This window comes from Anolis sagrei, chromosome 1, assembly GCF_037176765.1.
Source record: "Anolis sagrei isolate rAnoSag1 chromosome 1, rAnoSag1.mat, whole genome shotgun sequence".
NCBI lineage: Eukaryota > Metazoa > Chordata > Lepidosauria > Squamata > Dactyloidae > Anolis > Anolis sagrei.
Window position 1 is genome coordinate 325298931 of NC_090021.1, and position 25634 is coordinate 325324564.

Below are 25634 nucleotides of genomic sequence, written 5' to 3' on the forward strand. Positions count from 1 at the left end.
CCCCAAGAAGGGATTAAGTGGGGAAAGGGTAGGGAGAGTGACAAGCTTGGGATTGCTGATCCAGGCTGGAAAAAGAATCCACCACACCCAAGAATCGTTTTGGAACAAGTAATGTGCAACAGAAAAAACATACTGCAGTCCCATTGTATCAGCCCATGACACTCCCACCTTTGGAAAGTTCTATTTCTGACTACGGTCCACTGCCAAAAAGGAAAAGGTACTAAAGATAGTTTGAAATGATCCATAGGATGGAGGGGAGACCCTGAAGCTCAAGAAAAGCCATCCCATCCAAGCACTTTTGAAAGGGTTGCACTACAAGTCCCACCTAATATTTCTTAACAGGCGTGCTTTTGCATGCAAAATATGAGTTCCACAATTGTGCCCTTGCCACTTGAAGTTGAACTATGTGATTATATTCTCATATTTCTTTGTCATGAGTCTTTCTGAATTGCTGGTCAGTATATTTCAGTTTAAACTAACCATATACAACAGTGACTCCTAAACAGAGCTAGAAAAGGCTAGGTTTTTGAGGATTATAACTGCCATGATCATAGTGCCTAGCAATTTTAGGAGTTCAGAGTAATTTCCCTAGAATTATACATTAGAAGCCAACAAGATACATCAATGAGTGATTTTTTTTTTTGAAAAGCTAGAATTCAAGAGGAACAGTCTTCCTGGGAAGGTTTTTTTTTTATTTTTCTCCAAGCAAAAAGCAGATTGGTCATTTTATTGCTGGAGACATTATTTCAAGGTGTGTTCTCCTTGAAAGACCCACTGGTTATAAACATACATTTTTCTGGTGACAAATGGGGAAGAAAAACTGGACACTTAAGACGTACCTTAAAGTATTTATAGTACAGCAGATGGGAAAGAACTACACTCCACTGGACAGTTCAAACAGCTCCACTTGCCTTTGAAACAGAACCCACTAAAGCCATTATATGAAAAACATTTTGCAGTAATGACCATTTTTACAGAGGCTGTTAAAATGTCATAATTAGTCTGATGTGATGCCTTTTGTTTGAAAAGGAGAAGAACTGACACCATTACATTGCACATCTTGTAATAACCTCAATCAAAGAACTATCATAAAACCATAAAATGAACCAGTGCAGTATAGTGGCTTAAGCATTGTACAAATCCCTGCTTGTCCATAAAATCCACTGTGTCAAAATCCACTGTGTCAAAGGTTGGCTTTGAGCCCATCTTTAAATCTCTTTTCCTGTCCACCAACATTCCGTTTTCCATTCTTGAGTTCGGAGTAGAACAACTGCTTTGGGAGACGATGGTCGGACATCCAGAAAACGTGGCCAGTCTAGGGAGATGATGGTGGAGGACCATCGCTTCAATGCTGGTGGTCTTTGCTTCTTCCAGAATGCTGACATTTGTCCATCTGCCTTCTCATGAGATTTGCAGGATTTTTCAGAGGCAACACTGATGGAATCATTCCAGGTGTTGCATGTGACATCTGTAGATAGTCCATGTCTCACAGGCGTACAGCAGGGTTGGGAGGACAATAGCTTTATAAACAAGCACCTTGGTATCTACAGATGTCCTGGTCCTCAAACACTCTGTGCTTCATTCAAAAAAATGCTGCACTCACAAAGCTCAGGTGGTGTTGTATTTCAGTGTCAATGTTGACTTTTGTGGAGAGGTGGCTGCCAAGGTAGTGGAAATGGACATTTTCTAATATTACACTATTAAGCTGTATTTCTAGCATTGGAGAGGGATTGGCTGATGACTGCTGAAAGAGCACTTTGGTTTTCTCGATGTTCAATGACAGGCCGAGCTTCTCGTATGCTTCTGTGAAGGTGTTTAGAGTGGCTTGTAGGTCTTCTTCTGAATGCGCACAGATGACATTGTCATCAGCATATTGGAGTTCTATAACATGTTATTGTAACCTTGGTTTTGGCTTTCAGTCTGCTGAGGTTAAATAGCTTGCCATAGTAATGCCATAGTAATAATAATAGTAACCCCTGCTTTAGAGGAAGGAACAGGAAAAACCACTTCTTGCCTCAAACCCCTATGAAATTTTTGGGATTGCTGTTGTCTGTAGGGTATTTATTTATTGAGTATTTTAAACACCCAAGGCAATATGTTCAGGTGACCAAAATTTAACTATTGAGAACAGGGTCTCATAATTCAGAATTGCAACTGCAGCTTGTGTTTTGTGAGATTTTATAAAACCAGAAGGAACTTCGTTGTGAGCTAGCAAGTCCATTTCTGGCCTGTTCCCAGAAAGTGCCAAGGAAAGAGAAATCTAATCAAAGCAAGAGCAGGCAAGAATTCCAAAGAGAGGAAAGAGGGAGGCCAGTCATGAAAATCACATGCCTCTCAAGAATTATGTGATGTTTATAGAAGACCCAGTGTGGGTGTTTCCGGCCAGAAGGAAGGAAGCTCAGGATAATGCCATGTTCCAACTATATGCATGCAACCATACGAAGAACCGTCACTGCAAAACCACCAGAGTCCAAGCCGCTTAAGAGCTATTCTGCTCTCTCTGGGTTTTCTGCTTGGTGTGGCATCCTGCTGTATGTGTTCCAAGTGGTGTTGCCAGCCAGGGAATGAATGCCAGGGATATTGCAGATGCCACTGTGGTTTCCTCTCCTTCAGTGTTTCTTTTCTTATCTTCACCAGGGGCTGAGGTTGCAGAGCGCAATGTCTGATATGTGTGTGGCCACCCAGAACCATTAGAAGTATTTATGAGTCAGGTCATGGTTTTTTACTCCTTTAAACTCCGTGATAGGGAATATTCAAACTGTCGGATCAAACATCCTCTGTACTCAAACATCCCCGCCTGGCGGGAACGAGAGATAGGGCCTTCTCAGTAGTGGCCCCCGGCTGTGGAACGCCCTTCCCACGGACATTAGATCGGCTCCCTCCTTATTGGCATTCAGGAAGAGAGTGAAGACTTGGCTCTTCGAACAGGCTTTCAACTAAGCAGTACAATTGATTGATTACTGGAATATGGACTAATGGACAACGAGATCGGATGCTGATTCTATTGATGAGACGTGATGGATTGTTGTTTTTTGTACTGTTGTATTGATGTTGATGTTAATTGATTGATATTACTGTTTTAAATGATCATGAGTTTGTACGGTATTGCTGATACTGGTTGTTAACCGCTCTGAGTCGCCTTATGGCTGAGAAGAATAAATAAATAAATAAATAAATAAATAAATAAATAGTTCAATCAGTTGCACACCCAACAGAGCAGCAAAATGCATGTTGGTGTGTGCCTTCAAGTCATATCCAATTCATCACAATCCTAAGGGGACTGTAACATGGGATTTTCTGAGGCTGGGAGTGTGTGATTCGCTGAAGGACACCCAGTGGATTTCTATGGCTGAGTGAGGAGTTGAATCCTGGTCTCAAGAATTATAGGTCAGTGTTCTCCTGGTCTTTACAACTTTGCATATTCTTTGTGAGAGTATTTATTTATTATTTATTTTATTTATTTACAGCTTTTATATTCCGCCCTTCTTACCCCGCAGGGGACTCAGGGCAGATTACAGTGTACACATATATGGCAAACATTCAATGCCATTTTTTGACATACAAACATATACAGACATACACAGAGGCTATTTAAATTTTTCTGGCCGCCAGGGGAGCTGTCGCTTTCATCGTCCATCTGCAACGCTGATGAAGCACTTCCACATTCCCCGCATACTTCCCCGCTGGAATGCTTTGCTGGAGTCTTCTTTATGGCCTCATAAATCAGTTAATTTAGCTTCCCCACACTTTTAAGGTGGTACCTAATTTTCCTACTTGACAGATGCAACTGTCTTTTGGATTGCAATGGTCGACAACAGGCTACACACAATTGGTTGGAAACCCACTCCAACCCGGGCTGGCTTCGAACTCATGACCTTTTGGTCAGAGTGATCTTAATGCAGCTGACACTCAGCCAGCTGCGTCACAATCCCGAGTATATATTTTTTGTTATTTAGTTTGATGCATCTCTTGCATTTCCTCTGATGCGGTGGTGTCAAAGCTGTGGCCGTCCTGGTGTTCTTATTGTTATTTTATTTCTTTCCAATATTTCTACCCTGCCCTTCTCAACTCCTGAGGGGGGAACTCAGCAACAATTCGATGCCACAATGTACAAAACAATTATAACAACTATAACAACAATTTAAAACAGTAAATAAAACAATTTAAAACATTATTATCAGCCATATAACCATTTCCAGTCGAGTTCAACCTCCAAAGTGTTTTAGACTTAGTTCCCAGAATTCCTGACCATTTGACCAGCTGGATAGGGCTTCTGGGAGTTGGAGGCCCAAACATCTAGAGTGCCAAAACTTTGACACTTTTGCAGTGTATTCAAGGCAGTGCAATTGGTCCTCTTTTGTTCCCCCACTTCATTATCACAACAGCCTGGTGAGGTAGGCCAGGCTGAGAATGCGTCCTGTGTGTCTATGAAAAACTCTGCTGCCTCCTGCAGAATTCTGGGGTTTGTAGTTTAGGGAGGAGCCATGGCTTTGACACCACTGCATCAAAGGAAATGCAAGACATGCATCAGACTAAATAACAAAACAAAATACTCTCACAAAGAGCCACACTAAACTGCAAACGCCAGAATTCTGAAGAGGGCAAAAATCAGACTTAACATGAATGCATTATTTAGTGTGATGAAGTAGTATTATCTGAGCAGCATGGCAGTTTGACAACTGCTGGTAGTTATTTTTCATGGCCCTTGAAGACAATACCTAAAAGATTATACACTACAGCAATGATAATGGTTTGATCTCATGTAAATGTCATGGTTGTGTATCTTGCAGGATCCTGTATTTATTGTATTTTAATTGTAATTTAACTTTACATCTGCCTACAAATATTTCATTGGGTTGTTTTATTTTTGTATTTGTTTCATTTTAAAATTGCTATTAGATTGTGTGGTGGTTACCCATATGAAGTCCCTATGGGAAGAAAAGTGGGGTATAACTAATGATAATGATGATAGTAGTAGCAGGGGCGGCTCAACCCATTACACAAAGTAAGCATTTGCAGTATAGTTGATTTTGCCCAGGGGCGCTCTTGAGGCGCTCTTGGGGGAAAATAGACCTTGACATATGCGAGTTGTAGTTACTGGGATGTATACTTCACCTACAATCAAAGAGCATTCTGAACTCCACCAATGATGGAATTGAACCAAATATGGCACACAGAACTCCCACGACGAACAGAAAATATATATCAGTGATTGGTTGGGGGGGGGGGGGATACTGTTTGCTTACCATTGAAAATTACCTTGGGCCACCTCTGAGTAGTAGTAGTAGTAGTAGTAGTACTTTGTTTTTTAAATCATCATCTTCTTGAGAAGAGCTTCAATTGGGTTGCTGTGAGTTTTTGGGCTGTATGGCCATATTCCAGAAGCATTCTCTCCTGACGTTTCGGTTGCATCTATGGCAGGTATCCTCAGAGGTTGTTAGAAGCTCTTTAACCTTCTCTGCCAAAGTATGCTGATCTCCAGAGACTTTGGATGCATCTCTATGACAGAACTGATGCCATTTGACACCACTTGAATGCTCAATGCTATGGGATCCAGGCAGGCCTGTAGCCAGGATTTTATTTGGGGGGGGGGGCTGAGTTTGATTCGGGGGGGGGGGGGCTGAGTCTGAGTGAAAGAGGGTCTACCCTAGCAAACCTTTTGTATCGTTACCCAAATACCCCCATGCATATGGGATATATTGAGCATGGGGATCAGATCATGATATGAATAACATAACAATGTATTGTCGAAGGCTTTCATGGCTGGAATCAGGCCCGTAGCCAAGATTTCGTTTCGGGGGGGGGGGGGGGCTGAATTTTTTTCAGGAGGGGTTTCGGGGGGGGGGGGCTGAGTCTGAGTGACAGAGGGTCTACCCTAGCAAACCTTTTGTATCGTTACCCAAATACCCCCATGCATATGGGATATATTGAGTATGGTGATCAGATCATGATATGAATAAGCATAACAGTGTAAATAATGCACCAGTAAGGCTTTTTCGCGAACCACTATGAGAATTTCGGGGGGGGGGGGGGATGAAGCCCCTCAAGCCCCCCCCCCGCCCCCCCCCCCCCCCCCCCGGCTACATGCCTGGCTGGAATCACTAGGTTCTTGTGGGTTTTTTCGGGCTATATGGCCATGTTCTAGAGGCATTTTCTCCTGACGTTTCGCCTGCATCTATGGCAAGCATCCTCACTACCTCAATATATCCCATATGCATGGGAGTATTGGGGTAAAAAACCCTCAAGAACCTAATAACATAACAGTTTAAATAATGTACCAGTAAGGCCTTTTCGCGGACCACCATGAGAATTCCGGGGGGGGGGGGGGGTGTCTGAAGCCCATCAAGCCCCCCCCCCCCCCCCCATGCCTGGATCCAGGGAGTTATCGTTTTGCGAGGCACTCTTGGGCAGAGAAGGTGGAGGAGGCCCTTGTCCAGCTCCAGCTCCTGGGATTCCATACATAGCCTGGCTGTGAAAGTCTTTGTGTCCAACTGCATGGACTCTGCAGTTGAGATGCATCATTTGCCTGGCACTCAAACTCTCAACAGGACTAGCTTTCAGAAAATCCCGGAGGAGGAGAGCTTTCAGAGTTTGGGGCTGGGAAAGGGGCAAGCGGGCGACCCTCCTCACTCCCTTTTTGCACTGCAGCCGGGAAATTCCGTGGCGCAACACTTTCCAGGAGCGAGTTGTCCTCCCGGCCGTGTCCTCTGAGGCGGAGTTTCCAAAAGAGGCAACGCGAAAGGAGGCGGGCAGGCGGGGCTCCTCTCCTCCTTCCTGCTATATATCCTCCAGGTCATCGTCCTCCTCGGGAGAAATAAGAAGCCGGGACCCAGCCGAACTGCCTGCCTGTCTGCCTGCCTGCCCCGAACCACGCTCCGCCGGACCCTGTAAGTCCTTCCTTGCCTTCACCTCCTCCCTCTCTCCTCCTTTCCCAGTCCATCCTTTCCTGCCTCCCCAAAAGATCCCTGGCTCTCCTTTCTCTCTCCACGCTTTCCCCCAGAGATGCTCTCTTTCTGGATCTACAACAGGCATGGGCAAACTTGGGCCCTCCAGGTGTTTTGGACTTCAACTCCCACCATTCCTAACAACCCAAGTTTGCCCAAGGAATCTCATACCCTTCCAACATAATGTTACAACAGTAGTATGTCTAAGGCAGTGTCTATCAACCTTCCTAATGCCATGACTCCTTAATACAGTTCCTCATATTGTGGTGACCCCAACCATAAAATTATTTTCGTTGCTACTTCATAACTGTAATTTTGCTACTGTTACGAATCGCAATGTAAATATCTGATATGCAGGATGTATTTTCCTTCACTGGACCAAAATTGGCATATATACCCACTGGACCAAAATTGGCATATAGGGTTGGAGAGGGGATTGATTTTCATAGAATCATAGAATCAAAGAGTTGGAAGAGACCTCATGGGCCATCCAGTCCAACTCCCTGCCAAGAAGCAGGAACATTGCATTCAAATCACCCCTGACAGATGCCCATCAAGCCTCTGTTTAAAAGCTTTCAAAGAAGGACCTCCACCACACCTCCACCATTTTTGTCATTTGGGAGTTGTAGTTGCTGGGATTTATAGTTCACCTACAATCAAAGAGCATTCTGAACTCCACCAACAGTGGAATTGAACCAAACTTGGCACACAGAACTCCCATGACCAACAGGGAAAAAAAAAAAACTGGAAGGGATCGGTAAGCATTGAGCTTGAGTTTGAGATTTGTAGTTCACCTACATCCAGACAGCACTGTGGACTCAAACAAACCGGACCAAACTTGGCACGAATACTCAATGTGCCCAGATGTGAACACTGGTGGAGTTTGGGGAAAATAGACCTGAACATTTGGGAATTGTAGTTGCTGGGATTTATAGTTCAACTACAATCAAAGAGCACTCTGAACACAATTGATCTGCACCAAACTTAGCACACTACCTACATGGCCAACACTGAATACTGGTGGGGTTGGGGGGGGGGCTGTTTTAGAATTCTGGGAGTTGTAGTTCACCAACACCAAAAAGGAAGAGAAAGACAGGCAGAGAGATCTTCAGCCTTCTCTGCCAAAGGGGTTCCTAAGACCATCAGAAACATGTGTCTTCTGATGGTCTTTGGCGACCCCTCTGAAACCCAACTCATGACCCCCCCAGGGGTCCCAACCCCCAGGAGCACTTTGGTGGAGAGCGACTAATTAAGAAATAAAGTGATGATGATGATGATGATGTTGAGAAATACTTGCTAAAGGGTTGAATGAATGCAGTTTGACAGTACTTGGAACTGGTGGCTCAGTACTATGGAATTCTTGGGGTTATAGTATCATAAGGTCTTTAGCCATCTCTGCCAAAGAGTCTTGGTGTCTCCCCAAACTATAAACCCCAAGTTGCCATAGCACTGAGCCGTCGCAGTTAACGTGGTGTCAAATAGCATTCGTTCTATGGTGTAAAGAGGCACCTTTATACTCAGAGACATCTCTTTGGCATTTCCTGGAGTATTTCAGAGAAAGCTATTGCAGCTTTTCATTTGCTGTTTGCCTTCCCCTTTGACCGATTCCTCCTGTTTTGAGATGCTCAGACTTTTCCCAACTTTTTAAACAAAATGAACAACAAATTTCAACCCCCAGGGAAGGAAAGGAAATGCAGAGGGAGATTCAAAAGTCATAGCTGCGTTGGTAAGCAAAGGAATCAATATCCAAGGGGATCTGGTGGCCACCCTTCCCATCACTTCACTGCTGCAGCATCTTCTAGCTTGTGGTTTCTTCCTCACTGAAAACATTTGCTATCTTGACCACACCACAGTGTTGCTTAGATATTTCTCAATGTTGCTTCGATATTTCTGTCATGGTATTCATCAATGAAATATCAGAGGGTATATCCATTGTGGTGGAGTGATATGAGCGTTGGACTAGAATACTGGGAGACCAAGGTTCGAATCCCCTTTCAGGTATGGAAACCCATTGAGTATCCTTGGCCAAGTCACGTTTTCTCAGCCACAGAGGATGGCAAATCCTCCTTTGAACAAATTCTACCATGATAGGTTCACCTTAAGAGTTGTCATAAGTCGGGAATGACTGTAAGGGATACAACAGCATCCATGCACCAGAACTACAGACTCTATTGTCCCCAGCTGGCATTGCTTTCTTTGGCTGACTGGCATGATGAGAGCTATTCTTCCCTTATTTACACTTTCCTTTCGAGTACCAGTTTTGTCACTACAAATTCAATGAGGCAGGAGGAATGGCTCTTACACTGGTATAAATGTTACACAAGGAGCATCTACACAGTAGAATTAATGCATCTTGACACCACTTTAACTACAATGTCTTAATGCTGTAGGACTATGGTTCTCAACCCTGCTAATGCCGTGACCCCTTAATGCAGTTCCATATGTTCTGGTGACCCCCAACCATAATAATGTTTTCGTTGCTACTCGATACCTGTCATTTTACTACTGTTATAAATCGTAATGTAAATATCCGATATGCAGGATGGATTTTCATTCACTGGACTAAACTGAGCACAAATACCCAATATGCCCAAATGTGAATGCTTGTGGGGTTGGGGGGAGGATTGATTTTGTAATTTGGGAGTTGTAGTTGCTGGGATTTATAGTTCACTTATAATCAAAGAGCATTCTGAACTCCACCAGCGATGGATTTAAACCAAACTTGGCACATAGAACTCCCATGACCAACAGAAAACACTGGAAGGGTTTGGTGGGCATTGACCTTGAGTTTGGGAGTTATAGTTCACCTATATCCAGAGGAGTGCTATGGATTCATGCAATGATGGATCTGGACCAAACTTGGCACAAATACTCAATATGCCCAAATGTGAACACTGGTGGAGTCTGGGGAAAATAGACCTTGACATTTGGGAGTTGTAGTTGTTGGGATTTATAGTTCACCTACAATTAAAGAGCATTCTGAACTCCACCAATGATGGAATTGGGTCAAACTTCTCACACAAAATCCCAATGACCAACAGAAAATACTATGTTTTCTGATGGTCTTTGGCGACCCCTTTGACACCCCTCACAACCCCCTCAGGGGTCCCGACCCCCAGGTTGAGAAACACTGCTGTAGGAGGAGCCCCTGGTGGTGCAATGGGTTAAACCCTTGTGCTGCTAAGACTAAAGACCAACAGGTTGCAGGTTCGAATCCTGGGGAGAGTGCAGATGAGCTCCCTCTATCAGCTCCAGCTCCCCTTTGCAGGGACATGAGGGAAACCTCCCACAAGGATGATAAAACATCAAAAACATCTAGGCATCCCCAGGGCAACGTCCTTGCAGACAGCCAATTCTCTCACACCAGAAGCAACTTGCAGTTTCTCATGTCGCTCCTGAAATGGAAAAAAAGGTGCTGTAGAATTATGGGAGTTGTAGTTCCACATGATCTTTAGTCTTCTCTGCCAGGTTGTCTTATTAAACTATAAATCCCAGGATTCTATAACATTGAGCCGAGGCAGTGGTGTCAGACTATTACTTCTGTAGTGTAGATACAGTTTGAGTTGGAAATTGCTTTGGTGTATAAGCTTTTGAATTGTTCTGTTAGTTTTGGCAGAGTCGTTAGTGAATTGCTGCTGTAAAGTAGATAAGAGCTACTAATTCCTGTTGAGAGTCTGGTAATAGTAGAGGATGAAAGCAAGGCGCAAAGCACACATTGTGTTCATTTGGCATTGTATTTACATGTACCAAGATTTACACAGTCGAAATATCTGGTTTTTAGAAAAAACTGAACTGGCAGTGTTTTCCACTTATGGGGTCACCATAGGTGGATAACTATAGGTGCCTCTCCTTCCAAAACAGAAGTATGGGTGTATATTTAAAAAATGGTGGATCTCAGACTCTAGATTTCCAGATATTTTGGACTTTAGCTCCCAGAAATCCCAAACAATATGGCTGGTGCTTGCAAATTCTGGGAATGGAAATTCCAAATGTCTGGAGGACCAGAGTAAGAAAAACCACTGTTTTAAGAGTTACATTAAGGTATTGTCGAAGGCTTTCATGGCTGGAATCACTAGTTTCTTGTGGGTTTTTTCGGGCTATAGAGCCATGTTCTAGAGGCATTTCTCCTGACGTTTCACCTGCATCTATGGCAAGCATCCTCAGAGGTTGTGACCTCTGAGTCACAACCTCTGAGGATGCTTGCCATAGATGCAGGCGAAACGTCAGGAGAAATGCCTCTAGAACATGGCTCTATAGCCCGAAAAAACCCACAAGAAACTACCTACATTAAGACCTGAGAGGAGAGATAGGAAGTACATCGTTATGTTTATACAGGCAGTCCCCAATTCACAAACATCTGAATTAGTGTACAATTCACAAAAATCCAAATTACCGTACAAAGACTCCTAGTTAAGAATGGGGTGAGACAACAGGAAGTGACAGAAATCTACCCCTAGGAAGAAAAATTCACTCCTGTAAGAGCCCCTGGTGGCACAGTGGGTTAAACCGCTGAGCTGCTGAACTTGCTGACCGAAAGGTCACCAGTTCAAATTCGGGGAGTGGGGTGAGCTACCGCTGTTAGCCCCAGCTTCTGCCAACCCAGCAGTTTGAAAACATGCAAAATGTGACTGGTTTCAATATGTACTGCTCTGGTGGGAAGGTAATGGTGCTCCATGCAGTCATGCCAGCCACATAACCTTGGAGGTATCTACGGACAATGCCAGCTCTTTGGTTTAGAAATGGAGATGAGCATCAGCCCCCAGAGTTGGACATGACTGGACTTGAGATCAAGGGAAAACCTTTACCTTTACCTTTATTGTAGAGGAAAAAGGTGTCTCCAATGAACCTTTCTCACCAATCCTTGTTTCCACAACAAGCCTTTTTTTTTTTCAAAATCCAATTGTCAGTTACAGAAAGTGAGGTGGAATCTTCTAAACAGGTACAGACAGCAAAACAAATGTCTCAGAAGCATTAACCCTTCCCTATGCTATCCAAAATCGAAAAATATATGGCTGGAGTTATAATTTTAAAATGTGCCTGCTCCAACTTACATACAAATTCAACTTAAGAACAAACCTACACAACCTATCTTGTCTGTAACTTGGGGATTACCTATAGTTTTCCCTTTTATATTGCACAGTCATAGAACTTTGATAATACTTTATCTACTGTGGCTGCCTCTGATGGAATCCTAGGATTCATAGACTTCAGCAGTGAAGTCTAAATATCCTTCGCCAAACTACAAATCCTGAGACTCCACAAAATAGAGCCATGGCAATTTAAAGAGGTTTGAAAGTGTATTATCGAAAGCTTTCATGGCCGGAATTACTGGGTTGTTGTAGGTTTTTTGGACTGTATGGCCATGTTCTAGAAGTATTCTCTCCTGACGTTTCACCTGCATCTAAGGAAGGCATCCTCAGAGCTTGTGAAGACCTCGCAACCTCTGAGGATGCCTGTCATAGATTCAGGTAAAGCGTCAGGAGAGAATACTTCTAGAACATGACCATACCACCCAAAAAGCCTACAACAATCCGGTTTGAGAGTGCTGTAATTGTACACTGTGAAAGAAACTACCCTTCACATCTTCACAGCGGTATCTTGGATGAATCTCCATACATACATACATACATACATACATATTTACACACACACACACACCTTCAATGTATTTCTGAGATTATTCCATCCCAGTGAAAAAGTTGATACCATTCAGAAGAATGGAAGACAGAAGGAAAAGATGGAGATTGCTTATGGATTGAGTCAATCAGTGTTTGTAAAATCTGAGCAGGACAGTTGATGAGAGGGTCTTTCATTCATAGGGTCACCAGAAGTTGAGAAATACTCAACTCAGGTTGGATCTACACCATAGAATGAATGTAGTTTGATATCACTACAAGTGCCATGATCGTCGGTGGAGGCCCTCCTCTTGATCTTGCCACCCTCACAAGCGCGATTGGTGTGGACAAGAGACAGGGCCTTCTCGGTGGTGGCCACCTGTCTGTGGAATGCACTCCCCAGTGAAATCAGGGAAACTCCTTCTTTCTTCTCCTTCAGAAAGAAACTCAAGTCTTGGCTTTGGGACCAAGCATTCGGACAGCTGGCTGAGCAACAACTGTAACGACTTGTGAGAATTGTTAATTCAGAGACCTTGGACTGAAGCTCTGGACTATGATTTGGATTTGCGAACTCACAATTGGTTGTGTTAATATTTTAAGGGCCAATATTTTTAATGTATTTTATTGCTTTTTAATGTATTTTTATTGTTGTTGACTTGTTTGCATGAAATGTTGTGTTCTAACTGTATCTTGTCAGCATCTAAGTTGTCCTGAGTCCCCCTTTGGGGGTTGAGAAGGACGGGATCGAAATGCTCTAAATAAATACATAAATAAATGATATCATGCTATGGAATCATGACAGTTCCTTTTCACCAAGGTTTGTAGTCTTCTCTTCCCAGGTTGTTTGCTTCCCCAATCTACAGCTCACAGGATTCCATGGTATCGAGCCATGGTAGTTAAAAGAGTGGCAAACTGCATTTGCTGCATTAATTCTATAATATAGATCTGTAGTGTCCAACCTTTGATTCTCTAGTGACTCTAAATCCCAGAAGCCCTGGCTAGCTTATCCAGTGGTCAGGAATTTGGTGAGAAATAACATCAACTTCCAGCCCAGTAGAGCAAGGGGGAAACTGTGTGGTCCTCCAAAAAATCCTGAATTGCAGCTCTCAACGTTCTTCACCACTGCCTATGCTGGCTAAGTTTGCTGGGATTTGCAGTTGAATGAGAGCTAGAGCAAGCATGAATCCCACATCTGGAGTATCGCATGAAGCAGCTGGTGTTTTTACATATGGAGAAGAGCGCATTATTTACTTGTATTGGAACAGGAAAATTTACAGAGCAGAATTCATTATGTCAGTGACACTGGATAATAGGACATTCCTACCTGCGACGGTTGTGGTGATGGCTCATTCAGGAAAAAAAAAACAGACCCTGTCTCAAATGAGCCAATAGTTTAGCTGTTCTACTCCTAAATCTAAAAGAGAGCCCCAAACTAAACAAAACCAAGATAAAATAAACACTGCCTCCAGTAGATACCGCAGGGGTCCTGATTACTGTAATCTTGTTGGACATAAATTATGATAATATGTGGATAATGTCACAGGGTTAGATCAACAAAGTTCCAGTTTGGAATTTCTGCTCAGAGTATAATTGCTTAGTATTGTCAAGGGCATGTTTCTGTTTTAATGTGTAGAGCTCAGTCCCTTGCAGCCTCTCATATACTTTTAATGTGATTATACATTAAAGCAGGAGAGCTTTTCTTGCAAACAATAACAAGTGCTTTGTCAAAGCCTTTCATGACCAGAATCCCTGGGTTGCTGTGAGTTTTGCGGGCTGCATGGCCATGTTCCAGAAGCATTCTCTCCTGATATTTCACCTCTATGGCAGAGGTTGTGAGGTTTGTTGGAAACAACACAAGTGGGGTTTATATATCTGTGGAATAATGTTCAGGATAGGAGAAAAACTCTTGTGTGTTTGAGGCAAGTGTGAATGTTGCAATTGATCACCTCGATTAGCGTTGAACAGCCTTGAAGCTTCAAGGCTTGGTTGCTTGCTATCTGGAGGATTCCTTTGTTGGGAGGTGATTATCTGGCCCTGATGGTTTCTTGTCTGGAATTCCCCTGTTTTTGAGTGTTGTTCTTTATTTACTCTCCTGATTTTAGGACAGGTGGAATGTCTCCCACCCTGCACATTCCATAGAAATATAAACCCCACTTATCTTGTTCCCAAGAAACCTCAAAACTTCTGAGGATGCTTGCCATAGATGTGGGTGATACGTCAGGAGAGAATGCTTCTGGAACATGGCCATACAGCCCAGAAAACCCACAACAACCCAGTAACAAGTGCTTTTGACACATCCAATTTGCCTGACCATCAAATAAACTGTAACACATTCAAGTCTTATACTGTTTGGGGTTCTAAGAGCTATAATTCAAAGAAGTAATTTTTCCAAATTTCTGGCAATAGGTTAGGAAAGATTGGTACACAGGAAGACCCTTAGTATTACTGCGAATTGATTTCAGAACTCCTGTGGATTCCAAACTGTATCAAGACATCCAGCTATATACAGTAATGTATATACAGTATATAAAAATGTCCAAGGTTTACTTTTTGGATTAATTTTTTTTTCAGGCAGTGGACAGCTGAATCCATGGATTCAGAATACATTGATATAGAGGACTGACTGTATACAAGATATTTCAAGTGATAGAATCATAGAATTGGAAGTGAGCTGAAGGGTCCTTTAGTCTAATCCCAAACCATGCAGGAATACACAATTAAAGCACTCCTGACACATGGCCATCCAGTTTATGTTCAAATTCTTCCAAGGCAGTGAGTTCGACTTTCAAACAGTTCTTATTAAGTTCTTCCTGGTGTTTGGGTGGAATCTCTTTTTCTGTAATTTGAATCTGTGACTTAAGTCTTTGAACCAGCAGAAAACAAGCTTTCTCCACTTCCAATATGACATCCTTTCAAATATTTAAACATGGCTTTCATATCACCTCTTAACTTTCTCTTTTCCAGTCTAAACATACCAACCCCCTGAGCTACTCCACATAAAACTTGCCTTCCAGACCTTTGACCAGTTTGGCTGCCCTTTTCTGAACGTGTTCCAGCTTGTCAATATCCTAAAAGGTGTTGTAACTGATCTGCACAGTACATGTTATCCAGTACAGTGCAGTAGATTTGGATTTGGATTACAACTCTGGAAGACCAGGGTTTGAATCCCTACCATAGAAATCCAACCTTGGGAAGTCACACCCTCATCTAAAGGGAAACTCTTCTGAATACCTCTTACCACAAGACCTCTGTGAAAGCATCATAGTTCAGAGTCAGTTTTGAAGGGACATAGAAACTCAAATGCAAAGTAGGAATCTATATAAATATGTAATGTTCGTTAGTGGGATTAACAGAACTCAAAAACCACCGGACGAATTGACACCAAATTTGGACACAAGACACCTAACAACCCAATGTATGTCCTTCACTCAAAAAATTGATTTTGTCATTTGGGAGTTGTAGTTGCTGGGATTTATAGTTCACCTACAATCAAAGAGCATTCTGAACCCCACCAACGATTTGAACCAAACTTGGCACACAGTTCTCCCATGACCAATGAAAAATACTGGAAGGGTTTGGTGGGCAGTGTCCTTTGGTTTTGGAATTGTAGTTCACCTACATCCAGAGATCACTGTGGACTCAAACAATGATGGATCTGGACGAAACTTGGCATGAATACTCCATATGCCCAAATGTGAACACTGGTGGGCCACAGCAACGTGTGGCAGAGGACAGCTAGTTACTACTAATGATGCAGAATACCTCTGTCAGGGCCATCTGTCAGGGGTGCTTTGAATGTGGTTTTCCTGCTTCTTGGCAGGGGGTTGGACTGAATGACCCATGAAGTCTCTTCCAACTCTACGATTCAATGATTCTATGAACTCTGAAGAAATAGTATGGAGAATAAAATACACAGCATGTTGTGTCTTGTATTGCAGTCAAGCCTCTCCCCTCCTGACATCCCCATTGCCTCGGCACTCTAAGAGGGTTTTGCGAGACCGCTCGCTCTAGTTGCAATGGTGTAGTAATGGTGAGGCCGTGGACCATATTTTAGTTCTTGAGGACCCCTGGTGGTCTGTGGACCACAGCTTGGGAACCAGTGCTTTGAACGAAGTTGAAAGAGTGGGGTGACAGAAGATGAATTGTGATTGTCTTAGCTAATTCAGCCCACTTGAAAATCCAATTGAATCATTCTCCGAAGTTATAAGTGGAAGCTTACATACTTCAGATTAGGTTAATTGGAAAAAAGAAAATTATGACACTATGCAGTTCAAATAGATTATGCATTTAGAGCACCTGATTTAATTTTAAATAATTCAGCATAATCCTTTAAGATATAAGATCTCCCATCTTTGCCTACAGTGTTTTAAAGTTTGAAAAAAAAATACTGTTTTCTTCATCGTGAAGAGCACAAACAGAAAGGGGAGGGAAGCTCTTAAGTGTGAAAAATATCCAAAAGTAAAGCAAAGCACATTCCAAAGGCACAATCCAGTTAAAACTAACAATTGTGGTGTGCCATTGGTTGTAATGAAACTAGATTGGGCTGTTTCAATATTTCTGGTCAAACCAGATCAATGGAATTGTTTGAAATGTCTGTGACAAAAGACAGAGTATGATGCAGAAACATTGTGAAATCTTTCACATAGCTCAGCATATTTGGTTATACTGTAACTGGATGCAGATACAAAGGTCAAATATTAGGCCTGGGTAACAACGGAAAAATTTGTTTCTAAAATCGATTTGTATTTGGGGTTTTAAACTTTTTTCCTTTTAAAAAGTTCGATATTTACGAAATTTCGTAAATGGTAAAAAATTAACGAATCGATTTCCGAAACAATAACGAATCGATTCGTTAATGGCGGACGCGACCGCGAAATACACTAAAAAACCTCCAAAACCTTCTGAAGCTTCCCTCTCCCTCTGTTCTTGACTGTTGGTGTGATATTATAATTTTTTTTCACTAATTAAACCATAAAACTGGCCCAGACATGCGGAAATAATAACGAAACGACCTCAAAACAATAACGAAACGAATACAATATCGAAATACAAAGCATTTACAAAACGTTTTTGAAAATTCGTTTTTTTTAATAATTGCTCCAGAATGGTTCGTTATTGTTTTGTAATTGAAAAAATTAACGAATTATTAACGAATTACGAATTAACGAAACGAAACCGCCCAGCCCTATCAAATATATATCCCTGAGGAAAATCCTCTCTTATGGCAAGAAATACATTTTAAAATATACTGATTAAAAAGTCCCCCAAACTTTGTTTCTGAAACAAGCAGCTGATTTAAAGATTTTGTAAATGTTCAATTCCTACTCCCAAGCTTTTATATGTAAACAACTAGAAATATGTGTTGTCTTTCCTAAACTTTGAATTTTAATTTATTGTTTGTTGCATTCAGGCCCGTACCCAGGATTTCGTTTGGGGGGGGGGGCTGAATTTTTTTCAGGGGGGGTTTCGTGGGGGGCTGAGTTTTGGGGGGGGGCTGAGTTTTGGGGGGGGGGGGCTGAGTCTGAGTGAAAGAGGGTCTAGCCTAGCAAACCTTTTGTATCATTACCCCAATACCCCCATGCATATGGGATATATTGAGTATGGTGATCAGATCATGATATGAATAAACACAACAGTTTAAATAATGCACCAATAAGGCCTTTTCGCGAACCACCATGAAAATTTCGGGGGGGGGGGGCTAAAGCCCCCCTCCCCCCCTCCCCCCCCCGGCTACATGCCTGGTTGCATTGATCTATATTCTAGTATAGCCCCTGAAGAATGTCGATCAATATTATAAGGGCCAAAACTCGCTGATCTTTTAATAAAACAGGATAACAAAAATGTTTAAATAATAAAATTCAATAATTAATAAGCACATGAAGACCTTTTTCTTCTTTTGCCAGTAGATTCTATACATTCTTTCCAGTACCAATCTGTGATTTATCATTTGCTCAAACCTGAATTTCAGCAATGTGTTGTATTTGGAATACTTGCAAAGTAACTAGGTTCCCACAGGAACTTAATACATTTTCCATGCACATCACCCTGTATTTGGTCAGCCTTGTGTTGCTCTGCCACTCCTTGCTGGCCATGGCACTCCTACAAGACCTTGGCTGTTAGGATCTCATCTGCTGAGCCCATTGTTTGATGTCTGTGTGATCAGCAGGAAAAGGGGGCTCATTCCGTCCTATATGCTGATCACATGGGTGCCCCATTATGCCAGCAGGCATGTCTGCAATGGTCAGGCTCTTGCCTGAAACTCTGTGGCTTGCGATGACCCAGAGTACAAGGGCATGGGCCAGTGGGTCTAATGCACTCTTGACCTGGTGGGGTGGGCTGGACATCAACACAGCATCATGGAGGGTCTGGCCCAATCATGGTTAATTTGGGGCCAATCAGGAGCATAATGCTCCAAACTAGCTTCAAATTAAGTGACTGATGTAATAGAGGCGGCTTGTGACTTGCCAAAGCTGAGCCAGTATTTGAGCCCTGGCTTCCCAGAGTCCTAGGGTGATCTACACTATACAATTTATTTATTTTTCAAACTTGAGATGACCGTAGCCTGGATCACAGTAGCTAGGTCATCCCTGGACAGGTAGGGGGCCAGCCGTCTAACCTGTCACAGGTGAAAAAAGGCGGTTCTGCTCACGGCGGAGACCTGGGCCTCCATCGTCAGCAGAGGGTCCAAAAGGACTCCCAGACTCTTTACCAATGATGACGGGCATAGCGCCTCGCCATCCAGGGTAGGCAGCTGGATATCCCCACTGCCTGGTCGACCCAGCCATAGGATCTCTGTCTTTGCTAGATTCACCCTCAACCTGCTGGCACGCAGCCATCCAGTAACGGCCTCGAGGCACTGATGGAAATAATTGGGTACAGAGTCTGGTCTGCCCTCCATCCTCAGCACCAGCAGTTTAATGCAGTTTGACACCACTTTAATTACCGTGGCTTACTGCTGTGGAAACTTGAGAGTTGCAATTGGGTGAGATACCAGTACTCTTTAGCAGAAAAGGCTGAAGACATTGAAAAACTCAAAATTCCATGATTACATAGAACGGAGTCATGATAATTAAAGTGGTGTCAAACTGCTTTAATTCTACAATATAGATGAAACCCTAGTCGAACACTGTTGCCTCTCAGTGCCTTGTTTACTCTCTATAAGTCAATATATAGTTAACACCACATGTGTGAATATCTTTTTAATTGCAAAAATGTCTGTTACCTAACTTTGTTTTGCAAATGTGCAAGGTGATCATTATCTCAGGTCCTTTTTGTATTTTTATTATCCCTGTGTTGGCTAATTTCCATCCCACAGTGCTCTCACTAACACAACACAACCAACCCAAGTATATAGATAATCTGGCAACTAAAGCAAAATTTTGCATGTTTGAGGAAATGGTTGCAGTCCATGAAAGTTTATGCCCAACAAAGCTTGTTAGGCTTTGAAGTGCCAAAGAACTTTTTGTTGGTTCTGCAACAAAGAGTGACATGGCGCCTCTGCTTCTGCCTGGAATTTAATACAAGCCTTTGCTATGTGGAGATTCTTTTGCTCTCGCTTGCTCTAAATACAAAGCAGATGAGTTGCATAACATAAAAATGGTTTAGAAAGGTTTGTGGGATTTAGGCAGGATAGTTACAAGAAAAGGAAAAAAAGAGAGAACTGAAACAGAAAGAAGTGGGGAAATAATTCCTTTTAGATCACATTGACACTGTCTCCACATGCTTTACAAGTTGGGGCCAGAAGTGTTTGAGATTTTGGGAATTTTGGAATCCCTATGCTTGCATATATGTACATGATGTGATATCTTGGAGATGGGACCCAAGTCTGAACACATCATGTATGCTTCAAGTACATCTTTTGTACAAAATACACAATATGCATGGAACAAAGTCTGCTTACATGTAACTACAGTAGAGTCTCACTTATCGGACCTTCGCTTATCTGACAATCTGTCTTATCTGACGCTCTTATCTGACGCCCCGTTTTCCTCCAGCATTTCCCCTTCAATTAAAGGAGTACTCCCCAATTCTCGCTCAATTTCCAATAAGAGAAAAAGACAAGATAAGGAGGGGGAGGGAGGGAGAAAAGGAGAAAAAGAAGCAGAACCAAAAGTGGAAGTGTCCTCCCTCCTTCCCCCTGTGATTTCTACATTCCTCTTCCACATCTGGGCACTTCCTCCTGCTCTAGCCTTGAGGCGTTGTCTTGCCTTAACCCTTTGAGTCCATGTTGTTAGTAATCTTGGTGTCTAGTGTAATGGAAAAGCTAATTATAGTGAAGTTTTATTGTCTATGTTTGTTAGTATTGATCTTATGGCAAGGGCAGTCAAGAGTTGGTTACATCTGATTGGTTGCTGTGTTATCATGGATACATAGCCTTTGCAATAGAAATGTATCCATTTTAGAGTGGCTAGCAAAAAAGGGATGGAGCTAGATAAAAACAGAGGGGAACATTTTAACAAGTAGCAAGTCTCTATCCAGGAGCTAGAGGGAAGAGGATCAGAATTTTTAAGTTTGTAGCTTCCATTGTTATACTGAAGTAAAGAAAAAGCTAGAATAAGTCTAAATTATCAGTTAAGTAGAACTGAGAGATAGAGATTCTTTGAGGAATAAGTTTTCAGTCAAACTAGTGACAGAAGAGAGTGACTAAAAGTCATAAGCTAACCAGCCAGGAGGCTGAGAAATATATTTTGAAGGAGAAGAAAGTGGATTAACAGAGTAGAAATAAGTTAACTGTTTGAATGTTATATAATAATAATTTCATGTATTTAAAGAAATGAAAGACAGTTGCAATAATATCCAAGTGGAACTGAAGTGAAGTACTTTGTAACAGATAAGCTTATGTGCAAAAGAATCCATAAATAAACATTTCTTTGTTATGACATATATATTGAGGTCTCGTGTCAAGTTACAGGACTAAAGTTACACGGCTGGAAATCAGTCTGTGATTACATTAAGGTAACCTGTGAGGAGAAGTTGGAAGCTACATATTGACTTCAGGTTTGGATTACACATTGAAGAAATACACACAGACATATAAAGATTGCATCCTGTAACAAACACATATTAATAAAGGCACCACAGAGACAGAAATAGCGGGTTCCCAGCATAAACTGCAAGTCATTGAGTTTGTGAGGGTTGATTCCTCACTCCCTGTATCGCCTCAATGCCTCACGTGTACATACATATATGTTCAAGGTAGACAGAGGTGAGATAACAAAATAAAGGTCCCTCCTGTCTGAAAGTTTCTGTCTTTATTTCCTAACTGACTGTTTCATCTAGCACTGTGTTAGGCAGGTAACAGTAGGAGACTCCGTATTATCCAACATTTTTGTTTATCTGGCGTTCTGCCTGCCCATTTATATTGGATAAGTGAGACTCTACTGTATAAGAAAGCAAAGGGGTCATCAGCTCATTCACTCATGTGAACATTTTTGGATTTTGTAGCATTTTAGATTTCGGAATTCCAGATAAGGGATATTCGGCCTATACTATACATGACAACTCAGAAGAGAGCCTGCTTAGTTCAGTGGCATTTTCTCTTAAATCTATATTATGGGAAGAAATTATGTGGCTCTTCAGAGACTGATGGACTGGATGTCCCAGCAGCTCTTAGAATGGCTAATGGTGAGGAATGCTAGGAACTGCACTCCAACAACACAATTCCTGTCCTTAGTCTGTACTGTAGGACTGCTGTGTCTATTGCAAATTTAAACATTTAGTATGCACAATAACTGAAGAAATGTGTTAGATGCCATTGAGAGACAAGCTTCTTCCAGTGATTTAAACCAGCATTTCCTACTTTTTGACATGGTTTAAAATAGAGTTAAAGTGTTGTGATTTAAATCACACTGTTTTCCACGGATGTGTACACTGACTAGCTCTCTAAAATTAAATACCCAACATGAAATACTCAGATAACGTTTCCCCAAAAGTGTGTGATGTGGGAATTCTGGCATGGAGACTGAGAAAAGACACACTTCATCCCTTGCCCATAATTCTTCAGTAACATTTTGAACTTTGGAAAATATAGAACTATTGTTTGGTAAGTGCAATTAGTATGACATTAAGAGATGTATTCTTCCCTTGGGACCCATGACTATCAAGATTTCCTGTTTCCTTGTAACCCTTAAAATAAACAAGAGAGTGTTTTTTCCCTCCCTACACACGCAAAGTATTATCCCAAGACATGTCTAATGACAATTCTGTTGGTGAGGCTGCTTTTACCCACATGTCTCTGAATCATTCATTACTGTTTTCCCCACTCACTGGGAAAGTTCAAAAGAGGCTCCGCCAATAAATCTGTGACCAAAGTTCAGTTGATACCAACAAAATCTGTAGTTGTACAAAATGGACAAGATCCAACTTCCTCTCCCCCTTCCAAACAGACTACTGAATTTTGGTCACAAACCAAGGAAAACTAATGTTTCCTTATTGTTTAAAGACTGGGGGTGCTTCCACACAACCATTTAATCCAATCCAGGATGTGGGTCACAGATCTGATTCAGTTTGGAGATACCCCAAAATGAGCTGCATCAACTGTGATTTGTGTATTGGTGTCCTATATCAAAAGGATATCCTTCTATCAATAGTAAGTATTATTAGAAAAGGTAAAGGTTTTCCCCTGATATCAAGTCCAGTCATGTCTGACTCTGGGGTGTGGTGCTCATCTCCATTTCTAAACTGAAGAGCCGGTGTTGTCCGTAGACACCTCCTAGGTCATGTGGTCGGCATGACTGCATGGAGCACCGTTACCTTCCCGCCAGAGCAATACCTATTGATCCAATCACATTTCCATGTTTTCGAACTGTTAGGTTGGCAGAAGCTGGAGCTCACAGTGGAAGCTCACGCCGCTCCCCAGATTAGAACCTGCGATCTTTCAGTCAACAAGCTCAGCAGCTCAGTGCTTTAACCCACCTTCTTAAAGGAGAATATCCTTGCTTTGATATTGTGTACCTGATGAACTTTTTCTCCTTATTGGCTGTTCAATTATATATCTTTCTGCTTACTCAGTTCAAATCCTTCTTCATTTGATTGGCAGGATCAGAGAAAGGAGATGATGAAATCGATGCCTTTTTTCTATAGCCCTCCTCCAAAATCTGACAAAAACAAAGATACCAGGAGCAAAGCATCAACATCATCAGAATCAGAGCTTGACTCCGTGTCACTTGAATCTTCCACAGAAGAATCTCCGTACAAAGGAAACATGACATCTGGAAACCAGGGACGGGATTCGGAAGAGTTTGAGGGGTCTCCTCTGGAAATCAGTGGAATGAAAAAGAAGCAAAAGGGACTCCGGAAAAAACTTGTTAATGCTCTGTTTGATATGACTGGAATGAAAAGCAGAGAAAAACCCAAATTTAAGGAACCTCAGAAGGAAGAGAGCCAATCCTTTACAGGTACAGAGAATAAACAGCCTTTCCTATATAAATTTGTCCACTAGCTGAAATCCAATAACAATAATCATCATCATCTTTATTTATACTCTGCCCCATCTCCCCGAAAGAGCTCAGGGCAGCTTACAACATAAATAAATGCAATGAGTAATATATGCAAAGTAAAAATAAATCAGATAATGAAAAAAAATCTTAAAATAATCAATTTATAGAAAGTGTTGATTGAAGAGCATTTTGTCTGACTCGGAACTATGAAAATAATAATAATAATAATAATAATAATAATAATAATAATCTTTATTTAATACCTCGCCACCATCTCCCCAATGGGGACTTGGGGCAGCTTACATGAGACCAAGCCTAATAGCATATTAGAATAAAATAAAACCAAAACACAATAACAACACAGTAAAATACATACAACATATGAGTACAACATATGAGTACAAAAATACACACAACATATGAGTATATAATTCTTCACTAAGTTTCTTCTGGAAGGAATAATAAATTTTAGCAAGTTTCTTCCTATTGCAAGAAAGTCTTCAAAAAACCACACCTTTGATGCTATTCACAATTTAGGGTGTATTCTGTGCAAAGTTTACACATGGTTATTTTGCACAGAAAACTATATGCACATAAATATTATTTCTTGAACCAAAGTCTTGTTTCCTGATCAGAAATTGTTGTTTTCTATGCAAATTATCCATGCCCAAATTTTGTAAAGAATAAATCCAGAATTACAGATTTTTCTGCACAGGATACATGTTTGCAAACTTTGCACAGAATAAATCTGAAACTGCAATTGTTTTATCAGTCCAGCATGCTTCTCAGCCCACATTACCCAATACTCAAAAAATATGCCTTTTGATAATTTCCCATATATTTTTTAATATTCCTTACATCCCCGCTCCAATGGAAAGTAAATATGGGACCTTTGCTGATTTGTCTACAATTCCCACAGTCCACATTCAGCATATCAACTAGTCAAGTTGGCAGGTGGATTCTAGGAATTGTAGCCCAAGAATGTTTCTAAGCTCCATTTTGACCATCTGCTTCAAGCAGATAGTTGTCCAGTTGGAGATCTAGGTAGGTGGTTCAACTGTAAAACAATTCACTTCATGTTCATTCTAGGCTTCACTTTATTACTTTTACTGATTGTGATGAACCAGTTTTAGATATGGGGTTGCTTATTCAAAGTTCAGACTGAAACCTGAGCATGCTCAGCACCCTGTTAACATGGAAGCCACTACTGCTTGTGACTACCTTCAACTCCCCCAGACATTATGGGGGCATTCTGGAAGTTGCAATCCAAAAATGTCCTTTCCTAAGCTCTGTCATCATCTAAGTTGATGACAAAGTACATCTGATAAGAAACCAGATTTTGAGCCTACCCTTCCCCAAATGTATACAGAATTCCCTCACCTTTTGATGCCTCACATTCCAATGCATTGCTTTTTAAAGATCTAAATTATAGCCATGTAATACATATTCAAGCCTTGGTCCACACTTTCAGACACCCACTGTCTTCACCGTCCCTGCTCCTCTCAGTTGACTTGGTGCCATTTAGCATTTATCTTTCATTTGTCAATCATTTTCCGTTTTTGACAATGCCGTGATCCTTAACTTGCTGAATAAATGAGAAAGATTTGTAATATAAATGACTTCAGTGTCCCATTGCC

At 41.7% G+C, this 25634-nt stretch overlaps 1 protein-coding gene across 1 annotated transcript in view; it reads left to right on the forward strand.

The window, feature by feature from the left end:
- The first annotated feature begins 6750 nt into the window (after positions 1 to 6750).
- Positions 6751 to 25634, forward strand: part of TNFAIP2 (TNF alpha induced protein 2) — a 44749-nt gene continuing 25865 nt past the window's right edge. Inside the window, exons 1-2 of the mRNA XM_060755097.2 lie at positions 6751 to 6887; positions 23598 to 23955. Of these exons, the coding sequence (XP_060611080.2) occupies positions 23613 to 23955 (343 nt within the window). The 5' untranslated portion in view covers positions 6751 to 6887; positions 23598 to 23612. The remainder of the gene's footprint in view (positions 6888 to 23597; positions 23956 to 25634) is intronic.